At 47.4% G+C, this 25,923-nt stretch overlaps 1 protein-coding gene across 2 annotated transcripts in view; it reads left to right on the forward strand.

Moving 5' to 3' along the window:
- The window catches only part of TUBGCP2 (tubulin gamma complex component 2), a 238,931-nt gene that overhangs the window by 155,582 nt on the left and 57,426 nt on the right, over positions 1-25,923 (forward strand). For both annotated transcript variants that reach the window (XR_010792583.1, XM_066600339.1), the window contains exon 11: positions 23,625-23,745. Coding sequence is in view for 1 of the 2 variants with exons in the window: in XM_066600339.1 (XP_066456436.1) it covers positions 23,625-23,745 (121 nt within the window). In the remaining variant the exon portion in view is untranslated. The remainder of the gene's footprint in view (positions 1-23,624; positions 23,746-25,923) is intronic.

Here is a 25,923-nt window from a genome sequence, read left to right on the forward strand (position 1 = left end):
TCTAGTCCAGCCTGTCTATCCTCCTGTGTTGATCCAGAGGAAGGCAAAAAACCCCAAGGGCAGAAGCCAGATAGCCCTTTTGGGAAAAAATTACTCCCTAATGGCAATCAGACTGTTCCCTGGATCAACCCCTAATAGTTCCTACCTGCCTGTATACCCGGATTAACAATTAACCTAAGATTTATATCCTATACTGTCCTTCCTCTCCAGAAAGACATCAAGTCCCCTTTTAAACTCCTCTATGGATTTTGCCATCACCACTTCCTCCGGCAGAGAGTTCCACAGTCTCACTGCTCTTACAGTAAAGAATCCCCTTCTGTGTTGGTGATGAAACCTACTTTCCTCTAATCGTAACGGATGTCCTCTTGTTACCGTCGCGGTCCTGGGTGTAAACAGATCATGGGAGAGATCCTTGTATTGTCCCCTCATGTATTTATACATAGTTATTTGATCACCCCTTAGCCGTCTTTTTTCTAGAGTAAATAATTCCAATTTTGATAGCCTCTCTGGGTATTCCAGCCCCGTCATTCCATTTATCAGTTTAGTTGCCCTTCTTTGAACCCCCTCCAGCACTGTAGCATCTTTCCTGAGCACTGGTGACCAGAACTGTACGCAGTATTCCATGTGAGGCCTGACTAGTGCCTTATATAATGGAAGGATAATGTTCTCACCCTTCGCCCCTATACCTCTTTTAATGCACCCCAGACTTTATTTGCCTTTGCAGCAGCTGACTGGCATTGGTTACTCCAGTTTAGTCTACTATCCACTAATACCCCCAGGTCATTTTCCATATGACTTTTTCCTAGCGGTACTCCATTAATTGAATATTGGTGGCATCCGTTTCTCCTGCCCATGTGCATAGTCTTACATTTTTCAACATTGAACTTAATTTGCCATTTTTCTGCCCAAGCCCCCAGCTTATCCAGGTCCGTTTGTAGCCGCACATTGTCCTCCAGTGCATTAATTATATTGTATAATTTTGTGTCATCTGCAAATATTGATATTTTGCTGTGCAGCCCCTGTATCAGGTCGTTGATAAATATGTTGAACAGAGTGGGGCCTAATACTGAACCCTGTGGCACCCCGCTAGTGACTGTGGTCCAATCAGAGTACGAACCATTTATTACCACCCTCTGCTTTCTATCATTGAGCCAATTTTTTACCCACTTACAAACGTTTTCGCCCAGTCCGAGCTGCCTCATTTTGTATATTAGCCTATTATGTGGCACGGTGTCAAAGGCTTTAGAGAAATCCAGATATACGAGATTAATAGATTCTCCCCGATCCAGCTAAGAGCTTACTTCATCGTAGAAACTGATCAGATTTGTCTGACATGAGCGACCCTTCATGAATCCATGCTGGTGAGGAGTTATTCCCTTGTTCTCCTTGAGGTACTCATCAATGGCGTCTCTCAGAATCCCCTCGAAAATTTTTCCCGTTACTGAAGTGAGACTTACTGGCCTGTAGTTACCAGGCTCACTTTTGCTCCCTTTTTTGTAAATTGGAACCACGTTGGCAATGCGCCAATCCAATGGTACTACACCGGTCTTGATAGTGTCTAGAAATATTAGATATAGCGGCCTAGCTATCTCGTCACTTAGTTCCCTTAGTATCCTTGGGTGTAATCCATCTGGGCCCGGCGATTTATCGATTTTAGTCTTCTTTAGTCGCTTCCGCACCTCCTCCTGCTTTAGGTATGAGATATTTTGTGATGGGTTCATTTTATTGCCCTGCATTTCGTGTGGCATTTCCTTTTTGTTTGTGAATACACTTGAGAAGAAACTGATTAGTAGATTTGCCTTCCCTCCGTCATCTTCAATGATCTCTCCTGCATTATTTGTTAAAGGGACAGTGCTCTCCCTGCAAATCCTTTTGCTGTTAATATAGTTGAAAAATAGCGTCGGGTTGTTTTTGCTCTCTTTGGCGATCAGTCTTTCTGCCTCCTCCTTGGCTGTTTTGATCTTATCTTTGCATATTTTGTTTTTTTCCCTGTACGATTTTAGCGCTTCTTCACTGCCTTGTTGCTTTAGTAGTTTGAACGCTTTCTTTTTTTCATTTATTGCCCCTCTTACCGTCTTGTCGAGCCACATTGGTTTCCTTTTAGTTGAGTTTCTTTTATTTTTAAAGGGAATGAACTGCTCACATGAGGTGATTAGGATCCTTTTAAACTTTTTCAATTTGTCCTCTGTACCGTTATTTTTGAGGATGTTATCCCAATTAATGTTACCGATAGTAGTTCTAAGCTGATCAAATTTTGCTTTACTAAAGTTTAGTTTCTTCTTCGCTCCCTGATAAGGCTTCCTATTGAAAGACAGCTGGAAGTTGATTATATTGTGGTCACTGTTCCCCAAGTGCCCCTCAACCTGTACCCCCTTTATACGTTCCGGTTTGTTAGTACTAGGTCCAGAATGGCTTTCCCTCTTGTTGGTTCCTGCACAAGTTGGTTCAGGTAATTATCTTTAATTACTCTCAAGAACTTATCACCCCTGTGAGATTTGCAGGTTTCGTTCTCCCATGTTATACCTGAGTAATTAAAGTCCCCCATGATAATTGCTTCATTGCGGTTTGACACTTCTTCCATCTGCCTTAGTAGTAAGTTTTCAGTTTCTTCTGTTGCTTTTGGTGGTCTATAGAAGACCCCTATCAGGATTTTATTTTTTTCCTCCCTGTATTTCTACCCACAGAGATTCCACCTGTTCTTCTCCTACCCGTATATCCTCCCGTAGTCTCGGCTTCAAGTTTGATTTGACGTACAGACATACCCCTCCCCCTTTCTGGTTCCCTCGGTCCCTTCTAAAGAGATTGTACCCCTGCAAATTCACCGCCCAATCGCACTTATCATCCAGCCATGTTTCCGTAATTCCGACTATATCATAATTTTCATCAGACATTCTCGCTTCAAGTTCGCCCACTTTACCAATCAGACTTCTTGCGTTCGTGGTCATACAATTTATATGTTTTTTGGGGTTTTTTTTAAATTTGTTTTATTGCTATTCGTACTTATGGCTGATCTGTCAGTTCTAACTGTACTAACTCCACCCCCTGCTCGACCCCTATTCCCTTTGCTTGGACCCGGGTCGCTAGTTACACTGGCTACCCCACTATTTCTCATTTTACCCTCTCCCCAGTCCCTAGTTTAAACACTCCTCCAGCCTTCTAGCCATCTTATCGACCCAGCACAGCTGCACTCTCCCCATTAAGATGCAGCCCGTCCCTACGGTAGGGCCTGTAGCCGACAGCAAAGTCAGCCCAGTTCTCCAGGAACCCAAATCCCTCCTTCTTACACCAACTCCGGAGCCACTTGTTTACCCCCCTAAGATCCTGCTGCCTTTCTAGTGTGGCTTTAGGTACAAGTAGTATTTCCGAGAAAACTACCCTGGAGGTCCTCGCCCTAAGCTTGGATCCTAGGTCCCTGAAATCATTTTTGAGGGCCCTCCATTGACCTCTAACTTGTTCATTGGTGCCAACGTGCACCATGACCGCTGGATCCTCACCAGCCCCTCCCAGTAATCTGTCAATCCGATCAGCGATGTGTCGAACTAGAGCGCCAGGAAGACAACACACTGTTCGACGATCACGGTCTTTATGGCAGATTGTCCTATCTATCCCCCTTATAATTGAGTCCCCCACCACTAGAACCTGTCTAGCCTGCCCTGCACTCCCCGTCTCACTGGAGCAGTCATCCCCCCGGCGTTCAGAGGGCATGTCGTGCTGCAGCTGTGCTGGCTCTGTAATGGCATCGGTCATCTGCCAACGTTGCAGACATGTTGGGTTGTGCCAGTTCAGGACCAGCCTCCCTGGATCTATTCCCTCCATGCCTCCTTCTATCTGTCACCCAGCTTCTTGCCTGCTCCCCCTGCTCTTCCGTACCACCATCCGCCCCAACCTCTACCCCAGCGAGTGTCTGCTCAGTTAGCAGCACACTCCTTTCCATGTTGTCAATGACTCTCAGTGTTGCCAGTTGCTCATTTAGATCCAGGATTTGGGCTTCTAAATGTGCGACGTGCACGCATCTTGCGCAACAGTATGCACCCTCGATCGGCTGATCAAGGACTGCATACATTGCACAAGTAGCACACTGGATGGCATTGCCAGGCATGAAGCTTATCCTAATGGGGATCTACAATTTACTTGTGGAAGTAGTAAAGATGGACTTGTTCACACTCCGCTCACACGCTGCTGCCTCCGCTCAACCGCTCACACGCTGCTGCAACCGCTCACACGCTGCTGCAACCGCTCACACGCTGCTGCAACCGCTCACACGCTGCTGCAACCGCTCACACGCTGCTGCAACCGCTCACACGCTGCTGCAACCGCTCACACGCTGCTGCAACCGCTCACACGCTGCTGCAACCGCTCACACGCTGCTGCTGCCTCCCTCCGCTCACACGCTGCTGCTGCTGCCTCCCTCCGCTCACACGCTGCTGCTGCCTCCCTCCGCTCACACGCTGCTGCTGCCTCCCTCCGCTCACACGCTGCTGCTGCCTCCCTCCGCTCACACGCTGCTGCTGCCTCCCTCCGCTCACACGCTGCTGCTGCCTCCCTCCGCTCACACGCTGCTGCTGCCTCCCTCCGCTCACACGCTGCCGCTCTCGCGCAACCGCTCACACGCTGCCGCCCTCGCGCAACCGCTCACACGCTGCCGCCCTCGCGCAACCGCTCACACGCTGCCGCCTCTGTGCACCGCTCAAACGCTGACACTTATGCGCAACCGTTCACACAAAAAGGGTTTTTTTTTTCCCTCACAAACACTTAGACCCATAGACACTCACACACAGAAGACACAACTAGGGCACACTAGATACACAGATGACACACACTTAGCTCACAAACCTACACAGAAGATACTTATCGGCTCCTGCGGCTCCTCCACTCCTCCTGGTGACGTCACCTGCTCTCCCGGCAGCCGCTCACTCTGCCCTCCTGTCTCAGCTGCTCTGCTGCTCCGCTCTGGTCCCCTCTGCTGCTGCTGGCGCTGGACTCCTGGTGGCCTCTTGGCGCCGGGTGCCGGCTTCTGCTCTGCTCCGCTCCGGTCTCACCTTACTGCCCCCGCACCTGCTTCGACGCCGATATCGGCTTCAGCGCTGCTTCGATGTCCCCTTCAGCCCCCTGCTCGTGCCTCTGTCTCGGCGCGCTGCTCCTGGCGTCTGACGTCACTTCCTGTCCCAAATACTCTGCCGTAGTGATGACATCACTGGCTCGTTTGCTTGATAAACACCAGTACCAAATTAACTCGGTCGAAGCCAGGTGTATCAGCTAGTACTGTATAAATGTGACCACTGACCATCTTACTCCCCATACAATATAGAATACATGTAATACTGACACACATCAGCTCTTTATTAGTAAGGGATATTCTTTACATTGTGAATATCATCTTTTTGGTTATATATAAATTTTAAACCAAATATTAATTTCTACCTATTACTATTTTCACCCCTTCTCCTCTCTCTACCCCCTTTTTAAATCTCAAGTTTTGTATTTACAAGATGACACTACCAAACCTCTGTGCCATGGGATTCATGTTTGAAATCAATCTGTTGTACATGCATTTGCAATAAAAACAGTACTTACAAATGAAAAAAAAAACACACACACACACAATAAACTGAGGAATAATTGTTGTCCGTGGTCCAGAATGTTATAAACGGTATGGTCTGATGTAGAATTGAAACAAAAATGCTGTTTATTTCCTGGCAGATGACAGTTTATCGCTTTCCTAGGTGATTCCGCCTCCTAGGAGTCCTTCCCTTAATCTCTCGTCCTTACTCCAGACCTACACGAACCCCCCTCCCTCCCCCCTTCCCATCCTAATTGCAGTTTTATGTTATGCAAGATGTACACTTGAGAAAATGTAGAATTTGATATTTACTTGTAATCCTTCTGTCATATGTAAGTACTTATTATTATTATTATTATTATTATTATTGTACCAACAAAATTTACAAAAAAAACTAATAAATATTTTTTTCACAATCAAAGCAATTTGACGCACTTCGCTTTTGACAATCATGGAGATTGCTATGGGTGAGGGAAAGCAAAATGTAATCAAACCTCCTGTTGGATGTGGTGATGGCAAAATCCATAGAGGAGTTTAAAAGGGGACTTGATGCCTTTCTAAAGGGGAAGGAATTTTCCCCCAAACGGCTAATTGGCTCGTGCCTCTTAAGGTTTTTTTGCCTTCCTCTGGATCAACAACATAGGAGAATAAACAGGCTGAACTAGATGGACATTGTCTTCATTCGGATATACATACTATGTTACTATGTTGTCAAGTGTCTGCCATAGATGGTGAATGTAAAAATCAATATTAATATATTTCTCATGAATATTGTTATAGTCTAATGTGTGAAAATAACCTTGTATTATGTCAACTCTCAGGAGCTAGTGTTATAGGATCTCAGATTCTTGGGCCATATTGAAATTTTTTATAAAGTTTGTAAGTGTAATTGATATTTCATGTTTTAAGCCTTTTATCTTTTTGAAACCAAACAAAATGTTATTGAGGTAAATTCAGAGTAACAGGTTTAGGATCTCCTTAAAAACATTACACCGGAACCAAAGCTGAACATGACTGTATTTGTGGTGGTGTATTTTGTGGGACAACTTGACATTTTTACTAGTGCCATTTTGCTAAGTCAATTTTTATTGAAAAAAAATGTTTTAACATTTTACCAGAAATAGACAATTTTCCTGACAAGCGATAGTTCCAATATCTAACGTTTAACATATGATATCACCTATTGCGTCAGAACCTAGTATATTGATTAGATACCAGAGGTGATAAATTCCTCATTAGACTGCTAAATCTCAATCAGTTTCAACCTACGTTGAATGAACAAAGAATTGTTCTTTCCTAAACCCAACCCTGAGCATTCCTACATCCTAGTTCCTAGTACGATTGCCCAAATTAAAATATCCTAATAAGGAGAGGGCGGGGGAGCCCATCCGCACACCTTACACACATCAGTGGGATAGGAGGGATACTTTAATATAAGGATTCATAAATGGGGAGATCTTAGTCCAGGACCATGCCGAGTTATCCCTTCTCCATCACCAATGTACCTGTCCTAAACAACTGTCTGTGAGTTACTCTCCTGACTATCCCTCTCTTCCATAGTTGTCAACTTGTTAAACTCCTGCATCTATTCGACCCTTCGGGATCTTTTGTGTTCTTCAATATCTAGGTATGACTGAGTGTGTGGCTGTTAGAAAAGCAGCAGATCTTTTTTGATGGTAGAAACTGAGCCAGGTAGCCTAGACAAGAGCACTTTCTGCGGAGAGTGAGTAATAGAGCATTTTGTAATCTCCTTATAAGTGGAGAACACTATATCCGAAAAAGGTGCAATGTTAGGACAGTTCCACCAAATATGCAGCATGGTTCCTATTTTCCTATCACACATCCAGCAATTCAGGGAGACCGCTGGGAAAATGTGATGCAATAGAGCTGGACACCTATACCATCTAGTTATTTTATCATTACTTTATTGTGCTCTAAAGGCCATGGGCAGCTTGTGGGCCAGGAAAAAGGCCTTTTCTCAATCCCCAGGTTCTATTGAACATCCAAGATCCTTTTCCCACTTTTTCACGAAGGCAGGGCCACAATCAAGGGTATTCTCCATAATATGTTGGTAAATCTTAGATGGACATCTAGGCGGGGGCGATTCCTTGGTAAACAATGTTTCAAAAGGAGTAAGTGAAGTTACTGGTACCATTTTGAGGTTTATTCAATTTTTTTTTTTTAATTATCTTTGATTCCTAGAATAAAACGGGATGATCAGAAGACGGCTATTTTTTAATGTAATTTTCCATGCTTGATAAAGAATAGAGCTGAGCGAGCACACTCGTCCGAGCTTGATCCTCGTTTGAGCATTAGGGTACTCGAGACGAACACCACGCGGTGCTCGAGTCAATTGCATTTCCTTCCCCGCATGTTTAGCGCCATTTTCTAGCCAATAGACATGCGGGGAAGGCATTACCACTTCCTGCTGTGACGTGCCAGCCCTATCCCACCCCACAGTAGTGAGTGGCTGGGCCGATCAGGTGACCACCGAGTACTTAAACTGGTCCCGCTCGCGGCTTGCCTCAGACGCATGCTGGCAGAAGTTGGGGAAAGTGCTGCTGCTGATATAGGGAAAGTGTTAGAGTAGGATCCTGTCTTCAAGAACCCCTACGGCTACTCTTCATAGTGTGCATTACTGTTGTGGCTGGTTGGGAGCAGTAGTGCACCAGTTTTCTTTTTTTAAGCAGCTCTGGCTGTGCGGGCCATTTCAACTATAGCGTTCTCAGTCTGCAGTGTATTATGCAGAGTTTAGGGAAAGAGCTGCTTATATAGGGAAAGTGTTGGAGTAGGCTCCTGTCTTCAACAACCCCAACGGTCTTTCTTAGGGCTATATCTGACCGTGTGCATTATAGTTCTGGCTGGCTGGGAGTAGTAGTGCATCAATTTTTGTATTACGCATCTAGGCCTGTTCCCAGCCTTTCAGTAATTGCGTTCTCAGCCTGTAGTGCTGTACAACCAGCTCTCACTGTGAAATTGCTCTACAATATTTTCTGAATTCCTAGCCTACTGCGAACGACTTCAGTTATACCGTTCTGTGTCTGCAGTGCATTAGACACAGAGTGTAGGGGCACAGCCACTTCTATAGGTAAAGTTATATACACTATACAGTCCTGATCCAGTCTTCAAGAACCCCAACCGTTCTTCATAGTGTGCATTACTGTTGTGGCTGGCTGGGAGCAGTAGTGCAGCAAATTTTTTTTTTAAAGCATCTCGGGCTGTGCAGGCCATTTCAACTATAGCGTTCTCAGTCTGCAGTGTATTATGCAGAGTTTTGGGTAAAAGCTGCTTATATACGGAAAGTGTTAGAGTAGGATGCTGTCTTCAAGAACCCCAACGGTCCTTCTCAGGGCTACATCTGACCATGTGCATTATAGTTGTGGCTTGCTGGGAGTAGTAGTGCATCAATTTTTGTATTACGCATCAAGGCCCGTTCCTAGCCTTTCAGTAATAGCGTTCTCAGGCTGCAGTGCCAGCTCTCACTGTGAAACTGCTCTCTAACATCTCCTAGGCTACTGCTAGCGACTTCATTTATACCGTTCTGTGTCTGCAGTGCATTCGACACAGAGTTTAGGGGCACAGCCACTTCTATAGGGAAAGTTATACACTATACAGTCCTGATCCTCCGTGCAAGAACCCCAAAGCTCCTTCTTAGGGCTACATCTCACTGTGTGCAATATAGTTGTGGCTTGCTGGGAGTAGTAGTGCATTAATTTTTGTATTACACATCAAGGCCTGTTCCCAGCCTTTCAGTAATTGCGTTCTCAGCCTGAAGTGCCGTACAACCAGCTCTCACCGTGAAATTGCTCTGTAATATTTCTTAGCTTACTGCAAACGACTTCAGTTATACCGTTCTATGTCTGCAGTACATTAGACAGAGGTCTCACCGCTTAATAGTACTGTAATATTTCATGGGCCACTGCAAAGTATTTCAGCTCTGTCGCTGTGCAGAGCGTCTCACAATACCATTTCCTTGGTGGGGTTGAGATAGCCGCAGTTACCAGCACTATCCACTGGCTTTAGAGTCTTCTCCCACTCCACACCGCCTCTATTATCTAGAAGTCTCTGCGAGCGGTAAATTACCCCTAGGTATCAGCGCAAGACAGCGGGTTAACTTTTTCAAGTCACAGCATAGAGCCTCCGCCATTTACAAGTCGCGGTGAATTAAGCCACAGCTGTCAGTGCTGTACAGTGGGGTAATTTATTTGGGCCCTACTCTATTCGTAATCCGCCATGATGAGGAGTAGGGGTAAGGGTCGAGGACGCGGACGTCCAAGTGAGGGTGTGGGCACAGGACGAGTTCCTGGGCGTGGGGAATCACAGCTGGCTGCTGCAGGATTAGGCAAGTTTCTGGGCTCCCCAGCTTCATATCACAATTTACGAGTCCGTGTGGTAAACCTTTATTACAAACAGAGCAGTGTGAGCAGGTCCTGTTGTGGATGGCAAAAAATACGTCCAGCAATGTATCGACCACCCAGTCTTCTATGCAGTCCACTACTCCCAGCCTAGGGACTGCAACTCTGAATCCTCTGGCTGCTGCTTCTCCTTCCTCCCAGCCTCCTCACTCCATGAAAATGACATATTCTGAGCAGGCAGACTCCCAGGAACTGTTCTCCGGCCCCTGCCATGAGTGGGAAAAAATGGTTCCTCTCACCTGAGGAGTTTGTCATGACCGATGCCCAACATTTGGAAAGTTCCCGGAGTCCAGGTGATGAGGCTTGGGACTTCCGGCAACTGTCTCAAAAGCTTTTTGTGGGTAAGGAGGTCTGTCAATGAGGTAGTAGTAAGGGCAGTAAGTCCGAGGGAGGAGGCACAGAGGATTCGGAGGAAGAGCAGCTGGACGATGAAGTGACTGACCCCACCTGGTTTGCTAAGCCTACTGAGGACAAGGCTTCAGAGGGGGAGGCAAGTGCAGCAGCAGGACAGGTTGTAAGAGGCAGTGGAGTGGCTAGGGGTAGAGGCAGGACCAGAGCGAAGAATCCCCCAACTGTTTCCCAAAGCACCCATCGTGCCAAGCCTCCGTGCAGAGGACTAGGTGTTCAAAGGTGTGGATGTTTTTTAGTGATAGCACGGACGACCGACGAACAGTCATATGCAGCCTGTGTCGCACCAAGATCAGCCGGGGAGCCACCACTACCAGCCTCGCCACCACCAGCATGCGCAGGCATATGATGGCCAAGCACCCCACAAGGTGGGACGAAGGACATTCACCGCCTTCAGGTCACACCACTGCCTCTTCCCCTGTGCCCCAGCCTGCCACACAGATCCAATCCCCCTCCCAGGACACAGGCACGAGCGCCTCCCGGCCTGCACAAGCTTTAAACGTGCACATTGCCAAATTAATCAGCTTGAAAATGCTGCCGTACAGGCTTGTGGAAATGGAGGCTTTCAAAAACATGATGGCGGCGGTGGTCCCGCGCTAATTGGTCCCCAGTCACCACTATTTTTCCCGGTGTGCCGTCCCAGCCCTACACCAGCACGTCTCCCACAACATAAATCGTGCCCTCACCAACGCGGTTACTGGAAAGGTCCACTTAACCGTAGACACGTGGACAAGTACTGGCGGGCAGGGCCACTATATCTCCCTGACGGCACATTAGGTGAACTTAAGGGATGCTGGGACCGAGTCAGAGCCTGGGACCGCTCACGTCCTACCCACACCCAGAATAGCAGGTCCTACCTCGGTGCTGGTATCTGCGACGTTTTATGCCACCTCCTCCAAACCCTCCCCCTCCCCCTCCTCCTCCACCATCACGTCTACTTCTCAATTAAGAAGTGTGAGCATGTCACCAGCAGTCGGTAGCGTGCGACGGGCAGCACAGCGGTGGGCAAGCGTCAGCAAGCCGTGCTGAAACTATTCAGCTTAGGTGACAAGAGGCACATGGCCCCCGAGCTGTTGCAGGGTCTGACAGAGACTGACCTATGGCTTTCGCCACTGAGCCTCCAACCGGGCATGATCGTGTGTGAAAACAGCTGTAACCTGGTGGCGGCTCTGCAGCTCGGCAGCCTCACACACGTGCCATGCCTGGCCCACGTCTTCAATCTGGTGGTTTAGCGGTTTCTGAAAAACTACCCCCACTTGTCTGACATTTCCACAAGTCCACCACGGACCCTACCACCCTGAGGACCCTGCAAAATCGTTTTCAGCTGCCAGAGCATCGGCTGCTGTGCGATGTGCCCACACGCTGGAATTCTATGCTGCACATGTTGGCCAGGCTGTATGAGCAGCGTAGAGCAATAGTGGAATACCAGCTGCAACATGGGCGGTGAGGTGGTAATTAGCCTCTGCAATTCTTTACCGAGGAGTGGGCATGGATGGCAGATATCTGCGAGGTCCTCGGAAACTTTGAGGAGTCTACCCAGATGGTGAGCGGCGATGTGGCAATCATTAGCGTTACCATCCCGCTGCTTTGCCTGCTGAGAAGTTCGCTCCAAAGCATAAAGGTCGACGCTTTGCGGTTGGAAAAGGAGACAGGGGGTGACAGTATGTCGCTTGATAGCCAGACCACCCTCATGTCTATATCTCAGCATGTTCTGGAGGAGGATGAGGGGGAGGAGGAGGGGAAAGACAGTTGGGCAAACTGCAGAGGGTACCCATGCTGCTTGCCTCTCATCTGTTTAGCATGTATGGGCTGTAGAGGAGGAGGAGGATCCTGAAAGTGATCTTCCTAGTGAGGACAGCGATGTGTTGCGTACTGGTACCCTGGCACACATGGCTAACTTCATGTTAGGCTGCCTTTCTCGTGACCCTCGCGTTAGACGCATTCTTGCCAACACGGAGTACACCCTTCTCGACCCACGGTATAAGGAGAAACTTTCCACTCTCATCCCTGAAGAGGAAAGGGGTACGAGAGTGATGCAATACCACAAGGCCCTGGTGGAAAAAGTGATGCTAAAGTTCCCATCTGACAGCGCTTGTAGCAGAAGATGCAGTTCCGAGGGCCAAGTAGCAGGGGAGGCGCGGGGATCAGGCAGCATGTCCAGCGCAGGCATGAGAACACTCTCCAAGGCCTTTGCCAGCTTTATGGCTCCCCAGCAAGACTGTGTCACCACTCCCCAGTCAAGGCTGAGTCAGAGGGAGCACTGTAAAAAGATGGTGAGGGAGTATGTAGCCGATCGTACCACCGTCCTTCGTGATGCCTCTGCTCCATACAACTATTAGGTGTCAAAGCTGGACACGTGGCACGAACTTGCGCTGTATGCCCTGGAGGTGCTGGCCTGCCCTGCCACTAGCGTCTTGTCAGAGAGGGTGTTTAGTGCAGCTGGCAGAATCATCACGGATAAGCATACCCGCCTGTCAACTGCCAGTACCGACATGCTTACACTCATAAAGATGAACAAAGGCTGGATTTCCCCAGCTTCTTTTCGCTGCAACAGGAGAAAAAAAGCATCCTCTATCACCACACAAAAGGGGGAATTACCTTTGTCAATCACTCTCTGATATTATTACTCCTTCCCCTCCTAGTCCTCCTCCTAAAACAGCATGTGATCATGCTGAACTGCCAATTTTTCTGCTGCCCAAAAGGCTCTGTTTAAAAGTTATTTACAATTTTTCAAAGTTTCAAAAGCATTGATACTTTAACAGAAAACAATTTTTCACAGGGCTGCCTTCAGGCTCTGTTACAAATTAAGCAACAGCGAGCTGTATCTTTTAGAAATGTTTATGGGTTTCACCTGCCCTCGTGGTTGAGCAATTTTTCAGGGGTGCACTTGTACTCTTGGTGCACCAATTTTTCCCCGATATCATCATGACGGCAAACTGGAGGTTGCCCCTTGACCTTGTAGGGACAGGAAGCAAAAGACTTCAAAAGGCTCCTCCTACCTCCCATTCTCCAGTGCTTCCTGTCCCTACAGAGACCTGCAAAAAGCTGACAGGGGGGGAAGTGCAGACCACAGGCTCGCCTCCCCTCTCACCTCCTTTCCTGCTCAGTGCGATTCGGGGGTACCGCGGACCATAGATTTCTGCCACCCGGCTTTACCACCGCAGCGCCACGGAGAGCGGCGGGCCAGAGGCTCTGAGACCCCTCTCCTATCGCGGTCCGGGGGATACGGGCCACAGGGGGCCTCCCCGCTTCATCACCGCAGTGCCGAGGAGAATGGCAGGCCACAGGCTCTGAGACCTCTCTCCTCCAGGCAAGCAGGCTCCAGCACGTCCGCGTGTCGTCGGCGGGCGGGGCTAGTGACGCGGCGTGACGTGGTAACGTCAGACGCAGCGCAACCCTGAATTAGAGCCCGGGAAATTTTTAAAAAGCCCCCTGACAAGCTTCCACTGCAGGACACCTTCAGAGAAGGTTTATCCAGGCAACAGGTCTGTCTTATTGCTACTGTGGATACCATGACAAGCAGAGAGACCGATCTGGAAGCCCTGCAAACTGTGTGTTTCACCTAAAACCAAAAAACCGTTGCAATATGTACAAAATTTTGGGTTTACGGGCAACGTACGGGGGTTATCTTATGCACATGCATGTATCGTTACAGGACAGGGAATCCGCCAAAACTAAACAAGATCGTAAGAAAAGGCACAGGAAGTGTTCCCTGTGCTTTAAGAAGCTAGACGAGGCATACAAAAAATCGCTATGCCCAGAATGTACGACAAGAATCCTCAGAGGAACAGTCGGCATTCATGGAGGACATAAGGTCCCTGCTTAGGGAAGAAGTCCGGGCGTCGCTTTCCAGCCTTCCCTCAGTCCAGTGGGAAAAAAGGGCCGCTAAATGGCCTAGTAACGCTTCACTAACAAGCTCAGACTTGGAGCAGTCATTGGGCGAACTTTCCGAGGACGAGTTATTCGACCATCCCCTCGACCCTAAAGACGAAAACAAGAAATGCTATTTTTCGTCAGGTGATCTCGATGATCTGATAAAGCCGGTGAGAAACACCATGAAGATTGAAGACACGGTCGAGCCAAGATCCGTACAGGATGATGTGTTTGGTGGGCTCTGCCCGAGAAACAATACCGTGTTTCCAGTGAACACCACCCTTAAAAAAGTAATCTCTGACGAGTGGGCCTGCGCAGATAAACATCTCTATCTACCCCGCGAATACAAGGAGAGGCTCCGCTTCACGGAGGAGGACGTGCGCATTTATGAAGACATCCCAAAGTTAGACGCGCAGGTGGCCAGGATGGCCAGGAAGACAGCGCTTCCCTTTGAGGACTCATCACACCCTAAAGATCCTATGGACAATAGAGTGGACGCCCTAATGAAGCCAGTCTGGCAGACGGCAGCTTACACTCTGAAATCAAATGTCGCTGCCACGTCAGCCGCGAGGTCTATGTTTCTCTGGCTGGGGGAGCTGGACGACCAGGTCAAGCAGAGAGCACCCAAGGAAGCGATACAGGAGTGCATACCCCTGCTGAAACTGGCAACAAGCTTCCTGGCAGACGCTTCCGCCAAGTCAATGAGACTAGCAGTCATGAACGCAGCATTATACAACATGGCCAGGCGGGCGATCTGGCTGAAGACCTGGAAAGGAGATGCCACGTCCAAGAGTAAACTGTGCAACATCCCCTTTCATGGCCAGTATATTTTCGGTGCTGACCTGGAAGAAATCCTCAAGAAAGCAACCGATAGGACCCACAGCTTTCCAGACCAGGCAAGAACCGGGCCACCCCCCAGACAACAACCGTCCTTCAGACCCTACCGGGGAAAGGGGAAGATGGGCCGCTGGTCCTACCCCAAGGGTGGCATGGGTAAGACAAAAGCAATCATTACCCCCATAGAGGATTCCCAGGTGGGGGGTAGACTACTAAAGTTTGCTCGGGAATGGCAGCGTATTACGGATAACCCGTGGGTTCTCCAGCTGATATCCCACGGGTACAGGATAGAGTTCTTCGCCCGGCCCCCAAACAATTTCATGGTTACCCCCACGCAGTCCCCTGTCCTCCAGGACATCTTCAGGAGCAAGACCACTAATCTGCTACATATGGGGGCTATAGTCCAGGTCCCCACCGTCAAGCAAGGATTGGGATACTATTCTCCCCTCTTCCTCGTTAAAAAACCGAGCGGCACCCACCGGATGATCCTCAACCTGAAGGGCCTGAACAGATATATTATTTATAAAAAAAATTAAACATGGAAACCATCAGGTCAGCAGTAACCCTAGTAAAAAAGGGGGACTATATGAGCACAGTTGACCTGAAAGATGCGTACTATCACGTCCCGATCCTGCCAGAGCACCATAAGTACCTGCGGTTTGCGATCAAGATAGGAAGCCGCTTGTATCACTTCCAGTTTCAGTGCCTACCATTCGGCGTATCCACGGCACCCAGAGTTTTTTCTAAGATTGTGGTGGAGATGCTTAATATTATTCCCTACCTGGACGACTTCCTCTTAATAGGACCCTCGCCAAAAGACTTCAAGGAGGATACCGTTCAGGCTATCACCCTATTCCAGAGACTAGGGTGGGTCATAGATTTCCAAAAATCCAGCCTCCTCCCCGAAATTCGCAAAACATTTTTGGGGGTACGGATAGATTTAGAGTCACAGACCCTATCCTTGCCACCACCTAGGCAGGAGAGCCTTAGACAGGCAGTCCATAAATACAGGGGGAAGAGGCAAATAATGGTAAGGGACGGAATAAGACTCCTGGGCCTCATGACATCGTGCATTCAGATAATTCCATTGGCCCAGGCGTACTAGAACGCTCCAGAGGGCCGTCCTGGGCAACTGGGATGGAGCAGCGACCTCCTTAGACGCCAGGATGCCCCTGTCATCATCGGTCACCCAGTCCCTTCACTGGTGGCAGTTAGCGCGTAATTTAAGTGCAGAATCCCAGTGTGTGGCGGAACCCTTCATTAGCGTGTTCACCGACGCGAGCCAACTCGGCTGGGGAGTGCAAATAGGACATCGCCTGTTGCAAGGCGAATGGGGCCCAAGGACTAGGAACCAGACCTCAAATTTCAGGGAACTCATGGCCATTTGGGAAGCACTGCGCAGAGCACAGGACACCCTAAGGGATTAGCACATCAAAATCTTCTCTGATAACGTGACTGCGGTCTCCCTTATTCGCCACCAGGGAGGCACCAGGAATTACCATCTTCTGAAGTTAACAGCCCAGATTTTTCGGTGGGCCGAAGCCACAGTGCGGTCCCTGACAGCAGTCCACCTCAGGGGGTCCCAGAACACAACAGCCGATTACCTCAGCCGAAGACGCCTGGACCCAGGGGAATGGTCTCTGAACCAGGAGGAGTTCCAGCACATTACAGATACCTGGGGCAGGCCGCAGGTGGACCTCTTTGCGATCGGTCTAAACGCAAAATGCCCCGTTTATTTTTCCCTTGATCCAAGAGACAAGGCCGAGGGGATGGACGCCTTCTCCCAGAGCTGGGACATCGGTCTGGCTTACGCCTTCCTTCCCATTCCCCTTATCCCAAGGGTTCTACAGAAAATCCAGCAAAGCCACACGACCGTCATATTAGTTTTCCCGTATTAGGAAAAGCGGGCATGGTTCCTCCTGCTCCTAAAACTGGCCATCGCGGATCCAATCTGGTTCCCAGCCAGAGAGGATCTCCTATCGCAGGGCCCAGTGCTGTGCCCCAACGTACAGAGGCTGAACCTCACAGCATGGATGTTGAGGAACAAACACTACTGAGACAAGGTCTGTCCGCCAGAGTAATATCAACTCTGCGCCAGTCCCGCAAACCTGTAACATCTGCTATTTACAACAAGATATGGAAGAGGTTCTCCTCGTGGAGGGGGTCGGAGGTCTCCAACCTCGACACCTCGGTGCCGGAGATCTTGGACTTCCTCTAGGAGGGCCTGGATAAAAACCTAAGGCCAGGGACCCTTAAGGTGCAGGTTTCGGCCCTCTCGGCCATTCTGGACCAACCACTGGCCAAACATAGGCTAATCCGTAGATTTATGAAGGCAGCGGAGAGGATGAGACCACTATGTCGTAGTACAGTACCCCCATGGGACTTAAAGGGGTTGTCTCGCGGCAGCAAGTGGGGTTATACAGTTCTGTATGGCCATATTAATGCACTTTGTAATATACATCGTGCATTAAATATGAGCCATACAGAAGTTATTCACTTACCTGCTCCGTTGCTAGCGTCCCCGTCTCCATGGCTCCATCTAATTCTGATGTCTTCTGGCGTTTTTAGACGCGCTTTCGCAGTCCGTGATTCTGCCTGGTGAATGGGGCCGCTTGTGCCGGAGAGCTGGTCACCGCGTTGTCATCGTAGCTCCGCCCCGTCACGTGTGCCGATTCCAGCCAATCAGTAGGCTGGAATCGGCAATGGACCGCACAGAGCCCATGGTGCACCATGGGAGAAGACCCGTGGTGCACCATGGATGAAAATCGCGGTGCATCCCTGGGAAAGGACCGGCGGCCATCTTAGGGAGAAGATTTTTATAACTTCACATTTCAGCACATCGGTGAGTAGCAAGCGGCTTAAAAACCGCTTTAAATTGCTATTTTATGCCGGGGGGGGGGGGGGGGGGTGACGGGAAATGGGCTAATTTAAAATTTTTGTTTGCCTCGGGACAACCCCTTTAAGCTTAATGCTCAAAAGCCTCTGTAGGCCCTCCTTCGAGCCCATCGACCAAACATCAATTAAAATGCTAACTCTTAAAACCATATTCTTAGTCTCAATCATGACGGCGAGGCAGGTTAGCGAAATCCAGGCCCTCTCATGCAAGACACCATATTTGCTAGTCCTGTACGATAGAATCAGACTGAAAATGGACCCCTTCTTCTTGCCTAAGGTAGCCTCAAAGTTTCATAGGCAGCAGGAGATTATCCTTTCATCATTCTGTCAGGACCCGAAAAACAATAGGGAGAGAGAATACCACATCCTGGACGTAGAAAGGGCCATCCTGAGTTATTTGGAACACACATCCTCCTTTAGAAAGACTGACCATCTCTTTATTCAATTTCAGGGGCGGGCAGAGGAAGAGCGGCTTCTAAGGGGTCCATTAGCCGCTGGATAAAAACAACAATCCAGCAGGCCTATTCTTCCAGCGACAGACCGATCCCCGAAAGACTCAAGGCCCACTCGACGAGAGCAGTATCCTGCTCTTGGGCAGAGAGGGCCATGGCTACGCTGGACCAGATATGCAGGGCGGCCACATGGTCTAACCTGCACACCTTCACTAAACCTTATAGACTGAATACTGACCTCTCCTCGGACCTGTCGTTTGGGAGGAAGGTCTTACAGGCAATAGTGTCCCCCCCCCCCCCCCTGAAAAATAATTTGGTATAACTCCAGGTATGCTGTCATGATGACGCTGGGGAAAAGGATAGAATTTCTTACCGAAAATTCCTTTTTTCCCCGAGTCCTCATGATGGCACGTTATTCTCTCCCAAAAAAGGGGAACACATATATGCATGTGTAATTGTGTGGGTATAGATAAGTATATCCAGAGACTCCCATATATAATTTACATGCGACATTATGGCATAATATCTCTGTTAAGGTTTGGGTAAGCTACCCTCCTATTTTCTGTTCAAATGGGACTATTTTGTTTTTGTCTTGGAGCAAATAAATATCTTTTCCTGGTAAACCGAGACATGTCCATGTAAGTAATTTGGAAGACACTGGAGAATGGGAGGCAGGAGGAGCCTTTTCAAGTCTCTTGCTTTCTGTCCCTATAAGGTCAAGGGGCAACCTCTAGGTATGCCGTCATGATGACTCGGAAAAATTGAATTTTCGGTAAGAAATTGTATCCTTTTCCGGCCTTCGCCTACACTCATGGTACACCAATGTTTCAGGGGTTCGCCTATACTCTTGCTACAGAAATGTTACTGGGGTCTGCCTTTACTTTTGCTACAGAAATTTTATGGGGTCTGCCTATACTCTTGCTACAGAAATGTTACAGGGGTCTGCCTATACTTTTGCTATGGAAATGTTAGTGGGGTCTGCCTATACCTTTTCTACTGAATGGTTTGAATGGTTCACCTATACTCTTGATACACAAATGTTACAGGGGTCTGCCTATACCTTTGCTACAGAAATGTTACTGGGTTCTGCCTATACCTTTGCTACAGAAATGTTACTGGGGTCTGCCTATACTTTTGCTACAGAAATGTTACAGGGGTCTGCCTATACTTTTGCTACAGAAATGTTACTGGGGTCTGCCTATACTTTTGCTACAGAAATGTTACTGGGGTCTGCCTATACTTTTGCTACTGAAATGTTACTGGGGTCTGCCTATACTCTTGCTACAGAAATGTTACTGGGGTCTGCCTATACTTCTGCTATGGAAATGTTAGTGGGGTCTGCCTATACTTTTTCTACTGAATGGTTTGAATGGTTCACCTATACACTTGATACACAAATGTTACAGGGGTCTGCCTATACCTTTGCTACAGAAATGTTACTGGGTTCTGCCTATACCTTTGCTACAGAAATGTTACTGGGGTCTGCCTATACTCTTGCTACAGAAATGTTACAGGGGTCTGCCTATACTTTTGCTACAGAAATGTTACTGGGGTCTGCCTATACTTTTGCTACAGAAATGTTACTGGGCTCTGCCTATACTTTTGCTACAGAAATGTTACTGGGGTCTGCCTATACTCTTGCTACAGAAATGTTACTGGGGTCTGCCTATACTTTTGCTATGGAAATGTTAGTGGGGTCTGCCTATACCTTTTCTACTGAATGGTTTGAGGGGTTCACCTATACTCTTGATACACAAATGTTACAGGGGTCTGCCTATACCTTTGCTACAGAAATGTTACTGGGTTCTGCCTATACCTTTGCTACAGAAATGTTACTGGGGTCTGCCTATACTCTTGCTACAGAAATGTTACAGGGGTCCGCCTATACTTTTGTTACAGAAATGTTACTGGGGTCTGCCTATACTTTTGCTACAGAAATGTTACTGTGATCAGCCTATACCTTTGCTACAGAAATATTACTGCGATCTGCCTATACTTTTGCTACAGAAATGTTACTGGGGCCTGCCTATACATTTGCTACAGAAATATTACTGCGATCTGATTATACTTTTGCTACAGAAATGTTACTGGGGCCTGCCTATACATTTGCTATAGAAATGTTACTGGGGTCTGCCTATACCTTTTCTACTGAATGGTTTGTGGGGTTCACCTATACTCTTGATACAAAAATGTTACAGGGGTCTGCCTATACCTTTGCTACAGTAATGATACTGGGGTCTGCCTATACGTTTGCTACAGTAATGTTACTGGGGTCTGCCTATACCTTTGCTACAGAAATGTTACAGAGGTCCATCTATACTCTTGCTACAGAAATATTACTTGGGTCTGCCTATACTTTTGCTGCAGAAATGTTACTGGGGGTCCGCCTATGCAGTTTTTACTGAATGGTTTGAGGGGTTCGCCTATACTTTTGTTACAGAAATGTTACTGGGGTCTGCCTATGCTGGGAGTGCACAAAGACTTCCCATAGCGGTGTTTTACCGGTCTGGCACAAATGCACTGACTGACTAGGGTAGAAATTTGGGCCGAGGTCCTTGGTGGGGTGAAACTCTGCTATGTTTGGGCGCTGTGATTTCTTTAGGCGTAATACAATCTTCAAGTTCCTTGGGCTCGCCTATGCTGTGGGTGCACAAAGACTTCCCATTGCGGTGTTTTACAGGTCTGGCACAAATACACTGTGGGCCAAGGTCCTTGGTGGGGTGAGACTCTGCAATAGGCGAGCCCAAGGAACTCAAAGACTTCCCATTGCGGTGTTGAACTATCTGACACCTACACAGAATGAATTGTGTGGGGACACTTGAATTTCCCATTGCTATGTAACTCGTGACACCATGGGTCACACAAGGTGGAGGCTGGAACCGAGCCTGACCCTGGGCCCGCTCACACTCTTCCCACACAGTGTATTGCTGCATTGTGGAGATGTGTAGAAGTGCTGGCACGCAAGTCCCCTTTATGCCCATGTTTTGCGGCTCCTGACAATTTTGTGACGGAGGTGGCACGGGATTGGAATGATGATCGTACGTCAATCTATCATCAATTCTCCACATCATTGTGGGCTATCGTCCACAGTTTCAAAGAGGGTCGCTGCCTGGCCCTGCCAACCCTCTGCAGTGTGTGCCTCCGGTTCCTCCTCATCCAGTACGCACTTATAAATAGACATGAGGGTGGTGTGGCTATGAAGCGAGCATGTGGCATGAGAGCAGCTGAACGCTGTGCAGGGAAACTTTTGTGTGCGCTGTGGACGCAGGGTCGTGCGGGGGGGGGGGTTGGACAGCAATGCCAGCATGTAACCCAGGAGAAGAGGCAGCAGTGTCACCTGCAGGCAGTGATTGTCAATGGTTGCAGGTAGTGTGGTGCTTAGCTAAGATGTGCCAGGGCGTTTGCCTTGCTAATGAGGGTTTGACCGAAGTAAATTTTTAGGGGGGTGACGCCAGACTCTTGCCCCCATTTTGGCTTAATAGTGGGACCTGGGAGCCTCAGATGCAGCCATGCATGCTGCCCCTGCCCTTCCCTATCCGTTTCTGTGGTGTTCATGACTTTCAGATGTTTTCTGGTGTTTGACAAGTCATCAGCTATGCGGAGCATCGGTCCCATACAAAAATGCTCGAGTGGCCCATTGACTTCAATGGGGTTCGTTACTCGAAACGAGCTCTCGAGCATTACAAAAAATTCGACACGAGCACCCGAGCATTTTGGTGCTCGCTCATATCTAATAAAGAATATATTTTACAAACCAGATTGTTATGGATGCGGCAATACCTGTTATGAGTAGGGATTTTCTTTTCTTTTTCTTCAATATTTATAGCCTTGTACGAGGAAAAAAGTTTTAACCTTTTTTTTCTGTAAAACTGTTTTGCTCCCAGGGTCAGTAATGACTGCAGCATCTGCTGGGTTCAACAGTGTAGAGTAGTGATTAGATGAGCAAGTCTTCATCATTTTACTCCTTTCTTGGGAAGAACCCAATATGTGGCTTCTCTCCTGCAATGCCTTATCTCTTATTACAGCGATCTAGGCAATGGCAATACAGGACGCCGGTATCTAGCGTCCTGTTGCCATGGCAACCAGCGGGCTCTCTGCGATAACATCGCAAGAGCTGGCTGAACTCAGAGGGAGCGCGCATACTTAGATTGCGACAGGGAAGGGGTTAACAGCGGGGGGGGGGGGCGCATCTCTGATGCACCCCCGCTGTTGCAGCGGGAGGCCCCTATCAATGACAGCCGACTCCTGCTGCCGGATAGCGCGAGATCTGTCATGATCTCACGCTATCCCTATGACGTAAGGGTATGTCATTTTGCGGGAAGTACCCCGCTCCCATGACGACCCTTACGTCATGGTTAGGGAAGGGGTTAAAGAACAAATGTGCTCTCTGTTTGATTGGGGGTGGGTGATAACATGACCAACATTAATGTCACCCCTCTTGTGGCAGGGAGAGAGACAAATCAATCACAGATGTGTGTAATGTGTGCACTCACACAGACACCCACCCACCCACTGCATGAGAGGCAGAGATTGTGGAGATCGTTATCACAGTATCTGCAGAACTGTCAGCTAATGAGCATAGGACAGCCGCCCACAAAAATGGCTCCTCCCCTGTTGCTATGGAAACATGTTTGTCCTTGTGCCTATAGAAATTCTGTACCTAATGACAGAAAGTGGAAGGGAGAACCCTAGTAGCAGACATTTCAAATGTGATTTACAGTGATAAAGCCACAAAATTTTTTATGCAAGTAAAGTACAGAAATGATGAGACTAACACAAGCTAGAAGATGAGCAAACGTTGTTTGAAAAGTAAGGCCCCCTGTCCACGGGCGTTGCGAAGTCCCGTGGCAGATCTCCGCCGCCCGGAGCAGGAGCCACTGCCGAATCTCCGCCGGTCAGCCCTATCTGGTAGGCTGGCTGCGGAGAATGGGGGCAATTCACAGCATGCTGCAAATTGCCCGCCGCGAGGGGATAATCGCAATTATTTTCTGCTCGTGGACAGGGCTCGGCGCTTTCCATAGCAATGGATACGTCCGTGCCCCTGTAACCTCATGCCAGTATTATTGTAGTACATGTAACAGTTTGCTGGCCAGTGACTTTGATAATTAGGAAGTATTTAGCTATCTTTTAATTTATTTTTATTGTTGTTGTGATTTTTATTTACCCTATTGCGTTTTATCCCAGGTTTGCAGGGGCATTTACTCTTCGCCAGAGAATGTTAAATTTTGTACAAAACATCCAATATTACATGATGTTTGAAGTGATGGAGCCAACATGGCACATCCTTGAGAAGAGCCTCAAATCTGTAAGTATTCAAGAATTTGTGTGTAGTATAAAATGGTGTCCAATAGTGAATATACCCATTAAAACATGAATCTAATTTATACTAAATTTTAATATTCATATATATTTAAAAGTTTGAAATTCCAAGGGGAAAAAGCAAGTTTTACTCACACAGTAACTATCACACAGCTTACGTTTTCTACAATCTATATAGATGAAGGCTAAAGCCCACACTGACTGACGCCACTAATTCTTATAGAATCATAGAATGGTAGAGTTGGAAGGGACCTCCAGGGTCAACTGGTCCAACTCCTGGCTCAGTGCAGGATTCAGTAAATCATCCAATATTTGTCCAGCCGTTGTTTAAAGACTTTCATTTAAGGAGAACTCGCCACCTCCCGTGGTAACCTGTTCCACTCATTGATCACCCTCACTGTCAGAAAGTTTTTTCTAATATCCAATCTGTATCTTCTCTAACTTTCCAGTGTCATGCATATGTGAAATTTGGCACAACCTTTCTTTAGATCCTACATAAAAAAGTAAAGTAGTTGCAGGTTGATATTTCAATTCTAAGTGCAAAAGATATGTATTGTAAGTAATACACATCTGTACCACATAAATCTCAAATTTGGCACGACCATTCTTTAGGTCGTAAATATAAAAAATAAAGGTGTCGCAACTTCAATATTCAATTCTAAAAGCAAACGTAAGTGATCCCCTGTGTAATCTATAAAATCTTCTCTAACTTCCCGGTGTCGTACAAACCTGAAATTTGGCATGACTATTCGTTGTATCCTAAATAAGAAAAGTAAAAGGGTCGCCTCTTGATTATTCAATTCTAACTGCAAAAGTAAGTGACCCCCTATGTAGTGTAATTTTTAACACACGTCTGTTCCGCACAAACATGAAATTTGCACGACCATTCTTCAATTACAGCAGAAATTGCCAAAGAATTCAAAACCTACTACGAGGCTTTGGATAGCTTAACAAACAATTCTTCCCCCGACTCCCTACTTCTCCTAACAACCATTTCTTAGATTTAGTTACCTTCCTGAACTTACAGAAGCAGATAAATCACATTTACTCGAACTGTTCACAGCTCCAGAGATCCTAAAGGTCAGCTCATCAATTGCCAATGGGAAATGCCTAGGTCCAGATGGATTCCCAATAAATTATTATAAAAAATTCTCTAAAATTCTTCTCCCACCATTTATCAAATTATGTAACTTCCTATTAACTGGCACATCCCTCCCAAAGCCTTCTTTAGAAGCACTCATTTCCATAATTGCCAAAGAAGGCAAAAGCCCCAAACTATGTAGTAACTATAGGCCAACTGACTTTAAACTGTGGGCTACATTTATCGTACATATAATTTCACGCTTTCTTACTAAACTCCTATATCCGGATCAAGTAGAGTTAGTCTCGAATACAGAGGGGAGTTCAATACTTCTCGGATCATAAACGCAATACATTACGCCAGCGTCAATAAAACCCCTCTTGCTGAAAAAGCCTTTGAGAGTTAATTGAAACTACATGAGACACGTCCTGTATAAGTTTGGATTTTCAATGCAACTAATTTCTGCCATCTTTTCCCTATATTTGATTCATGTGAATTTGACTGCTCCGCCTTCCTTCCACTGACTCTGCTGTGTTACCTTTAAATTTGTCATAATCTGTGCGCAATGGTATGTTTCACTCATCCATTGCTCTACTCCATCTGAATTTGACTGCTCCGCCTTCCTTCCACTGACTCTGCTGTGTTACCTTTAAATTTGTCATAATCTGTGCGCAATGGTATGTCCCATTGCTTCATATCAATTGAATAGACTATTTGTACTATATGTATTTTCCTCATCACCTCCCCCAAATAGTTTTCTCCCTGTCTCATCTTAGTGTTGCTGGACACAGTTTGTTTTTGTAAGAGGGCAATAAAGCCCCCCCCCCCCCCCCCTATCTTGTTCATTAGCCATCTAAAGGTGGGTCAGGTCAGCTGGTTGACTAGTGAAATGTAACAAGCCACTCCCAGCTGAAGTCCTGTAGCCAGAACTTTAAAGTCAGTTCTACCCTCCATGCCTCACCCGAGGCAGCCTCACCTGATGTCCCCAGCACTAAGTGTCCAGCAACAAGTGTTTGATGCTGTTGAATGATGCAGTTATACAGCGCAGTTCGACAGAGCAGGAGACAGGTAACATGCACAACT

Source organism: Eleutherodactylus coqui, chromosome 4 (genome assembly GCF_035609145.1).
Source record: "Eleutherodactylus coqui strain aEleCoq1 chromosome 4, aEleCoq1.hap1, whole genome shotgun sequence".
Lineage (NCBI taxonomy): Eukaryota > Metazoa > Chordata > Amphibia > Anura > Eleutherodactylidae > Eleutherodactylus > Eleutherodactylus coqui.